The following is a 12,660-nucleotide window of genomic DNA, read 5'->3' on the forward strand; positions in this document are numbered from 1 at the left end:
GCTCCTACAATCACCAAAATGATATGAACAACCAATCAACAAAGTGTTAAATAAATTAAGGAGTTCAATGATCAAAACAAGGGAGTGTGGACATCATCTCCCTCCACAAATTAGGGATAGTTAAAATCCCAAGTTAGGAAAAAATTGAGAAAAGATATCATTACATATTGTTGGAGAAAATCTGTGAAGTGGTTGAGAAGAAGATAAGAAGATTGGAAGATGCTTCAAGGCGAGTAAACGCTCTCCTTAAGACGATATTCGCCCCTACCAGTAGTGTGCAAAGGGGACCACGAACTAGCCTCCAAGATACAATGAAGCTCGGTTCCAAACCAATTGCTTGACAACGTTCTGCATTGAACGGAATCAAGCCCTTAATCACCTTTGAATTTTGCAAGTATTTGAGACACAAGTGTCTGTTTCTGCAGAAAACAGAACACTTGAACAAAACTTCTAAAATAGTAAAACAGAAAATTTGTAGGGGATTAGAGAGAGAGAATTTTGCTGGAAATAGCAATTTTGGGTATATGAAAGTAGAAAACCGAATTCTATTAGAATGGACAATTTCTACTGTTTTTAGAGAGCTTGTGGTGGCTTTTCCTGTTGGAAAACATCCTTTCTGCGCTTTCTTTCAGCGGGTTTGAATTCTGACCGTTAGATCGTGTCTAATCGCGACTCTACGGTTCAGATCAATCCTGTAGTGACCGTTGGCTTATATAAAAATCCTTGCCAACTCCGTAACCGCTAGATCTCCCATCCACGGTGCAGATTGCACCATTTAGGAACTTGACCGTTGTGTAGAAGAGACACAATCCAATGGTCATCATCCACTAGCTGTTACACCACGATCCGACGGTTCGGATCGCACCCGCTCACACACTATCCATTGGAGCCCTAGGCCCGCTGGGCCAACCGTTGGGCCCGAACTCAGGCCCAACCCGACCGAATCATTCGGTCTACCCACTTGACCGATCCAAGTCGATCTTGATCCAACGGTTCGGATCAAATTGGACAAAATGAAAGGCTCCAATAGCTCCTCGCTACGATGCGCCTAAAAAAGCGTCATTATGCGCCCTATAGCCCATCGCCCAAGCCGCACGTGCGCGTGTGCGAACGGTGCGTTGCACGGTCCCGCGGTTCAACCCATGGCTAAGACCCGTTGTGCACCATAATAAAGAAGAGAAAAGAGTAAAGCTTTATAAGCCCAATTTTTCTTTTCTTATTAGTCGGTACGGGATTATCTTTTTCACACTACTTTTGCACTCTTCTCTTTCTCTTGCAAAAAGCAGATCTTTCCATAGAAAAGTTTTTCCTTTTCCAAAACACACTTAGAAACATTTTCCAAACAGTTTCTTTTGACCAAAATAAGATTTTGAAAATAAAAATCGAATACATATATCATTACCTTGGCTTTGAGGATAGATCCATCAGCCAAATGCACTATTTTTAAGTTCCCTGCTTCCTCAATAGAAACCACCTTGGAGCCAAACCTGATGGTTCCAGGTGGAAGCTCCCTTACAAGGGTTTCAAGCAACAATTTCCTTCTCACACAACGGACTTCATGTTCTCCACTGTATCATCCGAAAATTCAACAAAAAAATCACTTCCAATGTTAGAAAATGGAAATTCTACAAGAAAATATTTAATTTCTCATTCTCTTTTATTTAAAATGACACCCCTCTCTTTATTTTACACTTTCGTAATTAGCTCTTCAAAGGCAAATACACTTCCCACACAACAGAAAAATAGAAAAAATGTTTAACAAAGGAGTGACATTATCAAAGAATGACAGCGGGAACTCTAGGGGATTTGAGGTGTAACGCATTAGTCCCAGCAGACTTATGGCTTCCACATCAAAATCTCGAGTTAGTCGGGAGGTCTGGGATTTAGCCCAAAGAGTCCACCAAAATCCCATTCTCTTGTAAAAAACACTCACTAGAGAATCCTTCTCAAATTGACCGATATACCCTATCTCATGAAAAACAACGAAAAAAATAGAAAACTTATAAAAAGGAAAAAAATCTTAAAAATACTCTTGAAACATGACCACAATATCCTTATCCCATGGAAAAATGATAAAAAAAAATTGGGAAAATAGGAAAAATTCCTAAGAAGGAAACAATCCTTATAGTTCATCTATTCTCTTTGTAAGTAAATTGGGAAATGATATTTCATCTCCCTTTCTAAGCATTTCCTTTTGTCTTTAATGCAGCTATTTTCTGGAGAAGACAAACAAAAGATTTTGGAGAAGATGGAAATTAAAGGGAGTGGAAATATCATTTCCTCTTTAAGTAAATTACATGACTCACCATTTCCCCTGGCCTTAAATGACATTTGAGCAGTAGGCATAGAGACAGCAACTAATCTGCAAAATCAATCTCTTAGTATCTTTGACTTAGTATCTTAGAAAACATTGAACAGTTATCCTAAAGCAATGAAACAACGATACAAAGAAGAAAATTTTCAAAAGCAATATTTTTTACCCTTGAAGCTGGATATGTTGCTGACGGAGAGAATCGCCAATACCCAAATCCAAGGCTTTCCATGCATTGGTCCAAGTAAAAAACGAGAACCCAGTAGTCCTCAAGCTCTCTGAAGATTCCAGAACCAAGCTTTGTAAACCCATTCTGCCAAAAAAAAGATAGTGGAATTTCAAATAAGAACACCATTAAATTGATTTCTTAGAAGCAGGAAAAAGAACCCAGAAATCAGAGAAGTGATTTTATCATGCCTGTGAAGTCCTGGTGAGGTGGCAAGACCAGCTACCCCTGCACCCACAATAACAATATCTGCAATGACCTCCATTTTCTAGAGAGAGAGAGAGAGAGAGAGAGAGAATAAGAAGGAGAAGAAGAAGAGGAATATAAATAGGACAAAAATCAGCATGAGGTAAGCAGAAAAAATTAGGCCATGTTTGGAAGCCATGAAAGTTTTTTCCATGGAATATTGGTTTATCTAGTAGTGGGAGAAGAATAAGGAGGGCGGGAGATTAACTAATTTGAATTTTATTTCGATTTTGGAACGTTATCCATGCAAAAAAATATAAGTTTGTATTAGTAAGAAGAGAATAAGTAAGCACACACGCCATACATGTGATTCATGCAAAAAATATGGGCCATGATTTTTTTCACCCCCGCTGTAGGACTGATGCGCCCCACTTTTAACGTGATTTGAGGTAAAAAAGCGTTAAAGTTGCCCACAGTTCACGTTAAGGGGGGCGCATCCCTCCTGGGGTTGAAAAAATCATCTCCCAAAAATATTTATATCATATAATGGGGAAAACTTGGGTGATGCTCAAATTTACTTAAAACCCTACAAGTATAAAGTTTAATTCTTTTAACTAATAAACAACTTGTATATTTAGAGAGATTTGCCAGGGACATCGCAGAAGGCATTTCGCGGACAGGCTGTTGCATGAGAGAGAGCTACGGATGGAAAAAAAGAGGAAAATAAAGAGTCTATTTTGAGTAAAGCTTTTTGTTGGAAAATTTTAAATATTTTAAATAGGAAAGTCAAAGATGCTTTTGCTTTGTGTTTAAAATTTGGAGGGAAGATTCAAATTAAAGTTTTCCCCTCTTTCTTTGAAAGCTAGAATCAATTGCTTGAATGGGGACTTGAACCCAAAACCTTGGAGAATGTGTGTGTGAAGTGAGCTCTCAACTACAAGCAAAATTAAATAGTCCCACATGGGAACTTGTGAGAAATTTTCTCATCCATATAAGATGAAGAGTTGGAGAAAGGCTTGGGCCTTCAAGGGGCTTTAGTATTTGTTGGGTCTTGGGCTTTTAGAAGAGCACAACCCATGTGTAAAAAACACACACACACGCGCGCGCGCCTCGCCTCGCCGTGGTCCGGGGTTGGGTTTAAAACTAAGATACTTTATTTTCTTCACCTCCAGATTATAGATTGCAGCCACTGCAATCAAGACTCTAATGGATGTAATCCTAGTAACTGGAGAATATGTATCAAAGAAATCTATATTTTCTTTTTGCCTAAAGCCTTTAGCAACAAGCCTGGCTTTATATTTGTCTATGGTTCCATCTGGTTTCAATTTTATTCTAAGAACCCATTTACATCCTATGGTCTTAAATCCTGGTGGTAAATCTACTAGTTTTCAAGTCTAGTTTGACATCAATGACTCCATCTCATCATTGATAGCTTCTCTCCAAAAATCGGCATCTGAAGAGGATAAGGCTTCCTCTAAAGAAGAAGGAACTCCCTCCAAACTAAAGACATAGAAATCAGAGCCAAAATTCTTAGCAATTTTAGCTCTTTTACTTCTCCTAGGTTCAATTTCTACTTTGGGGTTTGCTCCAATCTTAGGCTTGGTACCCCCACTATCTCAAATAGTTACAGTACCCCCACTATGTCTAGATTTAAAAAGAAATTTATCTTTAAAGAATTCAGCATCCACAGACTCTACTATTACATTGTTATTAAGGTCTTAAAACCTATATGTCTTACTTGTAAGTGAGTAACCCATAAAAGCACACTTTATGGCTCTACTTCCTAGTTTGGGTCTCTTAATATCATGAAGCCTTACATAGGCTAAAGAGCCCCAAACTCTAACATAACTCACATTGGGTTTCCTATTTTTCCATAATTCAAAAGGTGAGACTTTAGTTTTATAATTAGAAATTCTATTAAGAACATAGCAGAAAGTTAGAATTGCTTCTCCCCATAAGTTAGAAGGGGCTCCTGAACTTAGGAGTAAAGCATTCGTAAGTTCCACTAGTATTCGATTTTTCCTTTCTGCAACCCCATTTGAGGCGGGGGAGTAAGGAGCGGTTGTTTCATGTGTAATTCCTAAGGGCTTAACAAATTCAGTGAATTCTAATAACTCATATTCACCTCCCCTATCACTTCTTATTCTCTTAATCTTCCTATTGAATTGGTTTTCAACCTCTCATAGGTATTCCTTAAACATTTTTAAGGCTTCACTCTTATGTCTAATTAAATAGATGATTGTATACTTAGAAAAATCATCTATAAAGGTTATAAAGTATCTTTTACCACTACGGGTTAAGATACCATCTAGTTCACATATGTCACTATGAACTAATTCTAAAAACTCTGAATTCCTTTCAACACTTTTGAAAGATTTTCTAGAAATTTTAGCCCTACTACATGTTTCACATTTTTTATAGTCTTCTAAGGCTACTTTAGGAAACATACCTAGTATACTCATATTATGCACATATTTCCTATATATGTGACACAATCTAGCATGCCATGAATTAACAGAAGAAAGCATGTAAACAGAAGAATCACTTTCATTCATTATTTCAACATTTAGTTTAAACATTCCATCACATGCATATCCTTTACCAACAAAGGATCCAAACTTGGTTACAACATACTGGTCAGACTCTATGGTTTGTTTAAAACCAGCCTCGTTAAGAACAAAACTAGAGACTAAGTTCTTCCTCATGTCTGGAGTATGAAGAACATCCTCCAGCATCACTTTCCGCCCTGAAGTGAAGCAAAGCTCAATGTCCCCAATACCGAGTACCTTTGTAGTATGCGAGTCCCCTAGAAGCATTTTCTTCTCATTATCTGCAGGAGCATACGTCTTGAACCACTTCCTGTCAAAACATACATGATGGGACGCACCAGTGTCGACCCACCACCCTTCAGATCCTCTAACGATATTAACTTCAGTGATCATAACCACAAGTGGCTCTTCTAACACGTTGGCTTGAGGGATTGGCGCATTCTTCTTACGTCGACACATCTGTGCAATATGACCGTTGAGACCACAAATATAACACATAACTTTGGAATAGTCATTCTTTTCAGAAGTTGTGTTTTGGTTCTGACGCTTGAACATACCTCGGTTTTGGTTATGTTGCTTTTTCTTCAACTTCTTTTTGGGCTTCAGATTCACTTGCAATTTCTGATTTTGGTTATTGACTACAGAAATGGCATTCACATTAGTTACATTTTCCATATTCCATTCTTTCTTATCTTGGTTATGATTTTCTTCTTCGATCCTAAGACGAACAAGAAGACCCTTCATAGATAATTCTTTAGTTTTATGAAGAGCGAAATTTCTGAATTCTTTCCAAGAAGGGGGTAATTTGTCAATCACGGCTGCAACTTGAAATTGTTCACTTATAGTCATTCCTTCTGCAAGAATGTCGTGAACAAGTTTTTACAACTCGTGGGTTTGAGAAATCACCATCTTCTCATCCGCCATATAATATATGAAATACTTACTAACGGCATATTTCTTTGACCCAGCCTCTTCCGTATCATATTTCTTTTGTAAGGCTTCCCAAAGAGTAATGGAATCCTTACAATTATTATAAAAATCGTACAATTCGTCGGAGAGGCAATTGAGAATAAAGTTTTGGCATAGGAAATCAGAATCTTTCCAGTGCTTTTTCAAAGTTGATCTAACAGGTTCAAGTTCTGATCGCCAAGGCCTTGTGCCTTCCAAAACATGGGCTACTTTCTTGGTGGTTAAAAAGAAAAATATTTTCTTCTTCCATATCTTAAAATTAGCACCACTGAATTGAAAAGGCTTGTTCGGATTTGAGGAATCCGACATAATCTCATCATGGGATGCCATATTTTAGAAAAAGGAAAACAGAAACGTAAATCACCTTAAAATTGTTGTAGAATTTTCCTTCAAATATCAATATGGCGTATCTGTATTTCTGTGAAAACAGAAAAGAGAAACTGATAAGTAGAACCTTTTTGATGCAGCGAGGTGAGGCACCGACTAGGTCACTCTCTTTAAGGTGATTTTACGCCGCTGCGGAAAAGCCTCCGGTACAACAGATCCGAACGCAATCACCCCCAGGATACAACAGCCCGACGCACCGTTGATATCTATATGAAGTGCACAATCATATAGATCTGAACCAGACGATCAACACTCCAATTGCCCAGCAAGAAACAGAAGTAGATAAGGACAGAAGAAAACGTAATACACTGTTCTTTTAACAACAGAGGAAGAAGAGGAAAAAAAGTTTTGTTTTAAAAACGTTGATATGCTTCTGTTTTTATAAGCAAAAACGTGTCTGTTAAAGACACCCTTTAAGAAACGTACACACCCTTTAAAACCCTTAGAGATACAACTCTTAAAACGTTATTTTAAAAAATAGAGCCGTTTGTTAACATTTTAAGAAGGGTTTTAACGGTCACTTTGGAAAAGACACGGCTTTTGGGTTTTTATCAAAGAGAAAAACACGTTGTTTAAGATAAAACAAAGGGACATAACTGTTGGTGATTAAAAGGATAATTTCGTTTAGGGAAAAATCCAAACCCAAACCAACCCACATGCACGCGCCCCGACCCGCCCTGACACGGCTCGGCGCGCGCGCGTGTGTGTTTTTTAATTTATATATTGTTCTTTTGTGTTCTTTGTAAAAAGCTCCAAGGCAAACAAATTGAATGCCCTTGAAAGGCCCAAGCCTTTGTCTCAACACTCCCTCTTATATGGATGGGAGAATTTTTCTCACTTTCCCATCTTGGACTAAACTTCTCAAGTGAAAAGAGAACACACTCCAAAGGCTTCAAACTTTTAGTGGGAAAAGTACAAAAGAAAGAATAAATTTGAAAACTTCAAATTTTAGGTGGGAATTTCAAAAGTAAAGGGAATCTATTCAAAAAAGCAAAAGACTCCTTTTTGTTTTAATTTTAGTATTAAAATACTAACATCTTCTCTATCGTGAAGAAAACAAAGTAGAGAGCTCAGTTCCCCCACAATGTCAAAAACAATGTGAAAATTGCCAAATCGGCCGTCATTTTCACTTTCTTAATTTCTTTATTTTCATATTGGACTTCCATTTTCAAAGTATTTTCCTTAGTATTGTATATTAATCTAGTAGACCCACGTGGTCTTGGTTTCATTGCGAATGCTTATCTAATCATTAAGAACCAAAAAAATCGATTTAGCTTCTCTTGGCAAAGCACTAAAAGTTGCCTTTTATTGATCCAACTTATAGAATGGCAGAATCATGGTGGAACCATAGTTAGCAAAACGTGATTCAGCAACAAAACGGGACCAGAAAAACTCAACTTTTTATACCGTATTTGAAATATCCCATATCTGGAATTTTTTTGAGCAAAGGATATTTTCGTCAAAAACTGAAAATCTGGATTATGGCTTCCTAATCCCTAATATAAATATTGGTTTCCTGCAGATTTTCTCTAGAGGAAACCCTAAACTAAAAGGGAGAGAGAGAGAGAGAGAGAGAGAGAGAGAGAGAGAGAGAGAGAGAGAGAGAAGAGAAGAATGGAACAGAAGTGAGCTATGATCCTCAGAGATCATCATGGACGTTGTGGAGAAAATGACCAAAATACACTTATCTCATGAAAATGACCAAAATAGCCTTATCTATTGAAAAACTAAGATACCCCATCATCATAGAAAATGACCAAAATGCCCATCTCATAAAATTACCAAAGTACCTTTATCTCATAGAAAACGACCAGAATATCATGATCATGAAAAATGGCCAAAGTACCACTATTGCATAAAAATGATCAAGCTATGTGTAATCTCTAGGAGGTGTGGGTGAAAAGATGAGGGTATTTTGGTTATTTTATGAAATATAGGGGAATTTTGGTAATTTTATCAACTTCGTAAGATGGGATTTGCTACCGTCCATCGCATAAGGCATTTTGCAGATGGGTTGTTGCATGTGAGAGCAGCCACCTCGTGAATGAGGACAAAATCTGTTGAAAAGTGAGCCTGTGGCTGCTTTCACATGCAACAACCCATCTAGCATCTGCGAAATGCCTTTTGCGATGGACGCTAGCAAATCCCTTGTAAGATATGGGTACTTTGATCGTTTTCAGAGATAAGGTACTTTGGTTATTTTTAGGGAAAAATACATATACCACCCCTCAACTTTCTTGCACATTCAATGATGGTCTTATAGTTTCAAACTCATCAACTACACCCCTCACTTTTCAATGTGTACAAGGTAGATCCCCTCCATTGACAGTCCGTTACTTTAATTTGATGGAATGACTCAAACTAACTTGGGTTAATATTTTCAGTAAAAAAAAAACCCTCCTCACTAGTTTTAAGACATTTGCAAAGGGATTAGGGTTACGTCATTTCCTTCCAAGCTTATTTCTTCCTTGTAAGATGATTATTAAACAGAGTCACGTCACAAATCAAGAATGCCGAGTTTGAAGCGTTGCAAAGCCGAAGAATCATGTGTTTCCTCCCGTCTATTCTTCCTTTCCTATTTCTTCATTGCTACAAAAAGGAACTTAGGTTTATAGTCCCTAACAGATATAAAACACAACACGTGGTACCGATACAAGCTTAAAGGTTTTCCGGTCAGGTTTTTCTTCAGCTGTAAAAGCCCTAATTTTTCAGCATTCTATGAAGAAGACGACATTTTCATTAAGATGCGTGGCCATTATAGACATTTCCTCTTTTCCGTCCATTCCGTCATGTTAAGAAAACCCATAAAAAGGTCAGGGGGTGTTGTAGATGACTTTGAAACTATAGGGTCATTGTTGAATGTGTCAGAAAGTTGAGGGGGTGTAAGTGTAATTTTCCCTTTTTTATTGAGGTAGGGGTATTTTGGTCATTTTTCATTATAAGGGTATTTTGCTAATTTTCCATGAGATAAGGGCATTTTAACCACTTTATTTGAGATATGGGTATTTTGGTAATTTTCATGATAGGCGCTTGCAACAACACCCTTCACTTTATCATTCCTCTAGACAATTTATTCCTTTATAATACAAAATGGAACAAACAATGGACAAAAATAATTCTATGATAAGAAAAAGGAATACAAACAAAAGATAAAGTAATTCGGGACAAGCTATCCATGACAACAAGCAATCTGGGACAAGGTCCTATTTGAGGTCAAATTATCCTGCAATCCAACACCCCCAAAAGAACATCTTTTGCTCATCATTTTTGGTAACTACTTGTTCTTTGACAACCTAATCTCCCTGTCATGGCTGTTGGGAATCTAACCGGGTAGAACTCACCCCTAAAAGCTAGCCGTTAGAGGGAGGATGCCCATTCCCTTATAACCCATCCCCATCCCAATCCCCATCCCCATCACTTCACCGATGTGGGATTATTTGATTTTGCGTGGAACCCCAACAATTGCTGAAAAAACTATATTTTTCTAGCGACATTGCTTTGACTAGTTGTCACTTAGATCCAACTTGCATATCCCATTCAAAACTGCTCTTTTTACTATGAAAAAAAGTCTCTACTGTCATTTTCCAATTACCTGACTTTCAATCATTTATTGTCTTCAACATGCTGTCTTTGATCTGATAACCCCTTTCATTTAATTCCCAAGAGATCAGCCTCGCCAATAACGATTAGAATCCAAAAGTGAATGCTTATTGTAGTTTGTTTGTAGGTTGAAAGGTAACAGAGTTTTGAAATTGCGACTCTCACCCATGTGTATACCATTGTCCAGAGAATAGTTTCATGTTAATTGTATTATCCAGTGTTCCTTTTTATAGCTCTTGATCTTTCAAGCCTTCAACCTCTCAAGGCTACAAACATTGTTAGATTTCTATCTACATAGACAACAATTCGGAACTTCAAAACCTTACGTACATTAATTATCAATGCTCATCAAGCTTCTATAAGGACATATTTTGCCATCTGCTTCAGGAAAAGAATACTCTGTGGACAAAGTGGATATATTCCAAATATGTCAAAGATAAGAACATTTGGACTATGCCTATGCCATCTAGGCCATCATGGGGCCTTAGGATGGTCCTCAGAGCTCGAGAATATGCCAAACCTTTTACCTGCTATGAAATTGGATTGGAGGAAGAAATTGACCTATGGGACCAACCTTGGCACCCTTCTGGCCCCCTATCCTCTCTTATTCCGAGAAGCCTAACTGACTACTCCCTCAGCTCCCTGAATCTCCTCTCTGAAATCTTCAAAGATGGAAACTGGAACCCCTTGTTAGACAATCCATCTCTCCGTAAAGAAAAAATTCTGATAATGGAAGCCATGCTCGGCTCGGATGCGAAAAACACCCCTATTTGGAAGCCGGCCACTGATAGAGTTTTCACAACAAAGAGTGGGTGGGAAACTTACAGAATGAAATATGGTAAGCCCCCTTGGATATCCTCTGTTTGGTTTGCTGGCAATAACCCCACCCATGCCCTTACTACGTGGAAGGCTCTAAAACAGAAGCTCGGTACAAAAGACAGAATTATAAAAATGGGCGCTGTTATTGATCCCACCTGCCTCCTCTACAAATCGGAAGAAGAATCAATTGATCACCTCCTTTTCAAATGCAGTTATTCAGACTAGCTTTGGAAATCAATCCTATGGCGGAATGGTCATCGTAGAATTCAAAAACAATCCCTTCTGGCTGAAGAAGAATGGCTCAGACATCACTCAAAAGGAAAAGGGCAAGCCACAGTGGCCTTTAAGCTTTGCTTCTGCTCTCTTATTCATAATATCTGGATGGAAAGAAATAGAAGAATTTTTGAATCCTCAGAGAAGCACAAGAGGCTTGTTCTTAACCAAATCCTCACAGAGATCAGCATCAAGATGAATGGGCTGAAAATTAAAGACAAGAACTCTTCAAGAAACATATCTACGGCCACAAATCTAAAATACAGACACATTCCTGAAGATCCTTCCAGCAGATACTGCTCTTGGTCTCCACTAAAAGAAGATGAACTGAAACTGAATTCGAACGCATCTCTGGAATCAGACGGAGGAGGTCTGGGGGACCTTATCAGAGATAATCAGGGTATGATTAAAAATGTCTTCTCTATCAATGTAGACAAAAAGGAAATCTATGAGCTGGAATTACAGGCTATTGAAAGAGGCATCAACCTTGCCCTGTCCATGAACTATCTGAACTTACGGATCGAATCGGATTCAAAACTCGCGGTGGATATCATCCTTGGAAATGTACCTGTCCCTTGGAAGCAGAAACAAACCCTTAGACAAATCAGAAGCTATCTGGAACATCTGAGTTGGCGAATATCCCATTCTTGGAGAGAAGGAAACTGCCCTGCGGATCAACTGTCAAAAATGAATTACCCACATAAAGGCTTTCCTTCCATTGTTTTCTTGGCTACTCAAAGCCTCCTCTCAGCTGTAATTGAAGACATGAATGGATCATTGTATCTTAGACTGTAAGGGATGAAGCCCGGCCTGTCGGCCCTTTTGTACTGGCCTCTTGGCCCCCTTTGTTGTGCTTCTATCTTTTTAATGATATCTGGTAGGGGTCTTGCCTAACCCCAGCTTACCTATAAAAAAAAAGGACATATTTTGCCACACTTGATTGGTAAAATGTATGTGCTTCTTTTTATCATTCATCTGACCCACTAATCTATAAATTTCAATAAGTTGATTAGAAATCTATGGAAACTAGAGTAGTTAGTTCTAAACGTAGAAAAACACAACTGAACGATATTAAAATTTTAATTTGGAAATGAAAGAATCACACATACTCAACTAAGATAGACTTGTCGGTGTTGGATGCTAAGCCTTTGTTAGAACCTTTATTGAATGCCAGCACCACCATTAGGGGAAACTATGAAAAACATCTATAGAATGGAAAAACTATTAGGGTCAATTTGGTTGCATGTAGTTGCCTCGTAGAGTACTGGTGAATTAAAACTTGTCAATAGGGAGGAGACAAGCCAAGTAGTCTCTTTGTAGTTTCCCGTAGAGTAGTGGTG

At 38.1% G+C, this 12,660-nt stretch overlaps 3 protein-coding genes across 3 annotated transcripts; 2 read left to right on the forward strand and 1 right to left on the reverse strand.

Annotated features, from left to right (window-relative positions):
• Positions 1–371: 371 nt before the first annotated feature.
• On the reverse strand, positions 372–2,802 carry LOC143885964 (monooxygenase 2-like). The gene is made up of 4 exons (XM_077389991.1): positions 2,729–2,802; positions 2,481–2,624; positions 1,403–1,568; positions 372–419 (listed from the first exon to the last, which is right to left on the reverse strand). The coding sequence occupies exons 1-4, from the start codon at positions 2,800–2,802 to the stop codon at positions 372–374; spliced, it is 432 nt and encodes a 143-aa protein (XP_077246106.1).
• Positions 2,803–10,681: 7,879 nt separating this feature from the next.
• On the forward strand, positions 10,682–11,272 carry LOC143885965 (uncharacterized). Its single transcript, XM_077389992.1, has one exon. The coding sequence runs from the start codon at positions 10,682–10,684 to the stop codon at positions 11,270–11,272; it is 591 nt and encodes a 196-aa protein (XP_077246107.1).
• Positions 11,273–11,428: 156 nt separating this feature from the next.
• Positions 11,429–12,115, forward strand: LOC143885967 (uncharacterized). The gene has a single exon (XM_077389993.1). The coding sequence runs from the start codon at positions 11,429–11,431 to the stop codon at positions 12,113–12,115; it is 687 nt and encodes a 228-aa protein (XP_077246108.1).
• Positions 12,116–12,660: the final 545 nt, after the last annotated feature.

The sequence above is a fragment of the Tasmannia lanceolata genome, unplaced genomic scaffold (assembly GCF_043159265.1).
Source record: "Tasmannia lanceolata isolate RefF3 unplaced genomic scaffold, GAP_Taslan_0.1 ptg000011l, whole genome shotgun sequence".
Lineage (NCBI taxonomy): Eukaryota > Viridiplantae > Streptophyta > Magnoliopsida > Canellales > Winteraceae > Tasmannia > Tasmannia lanceolata.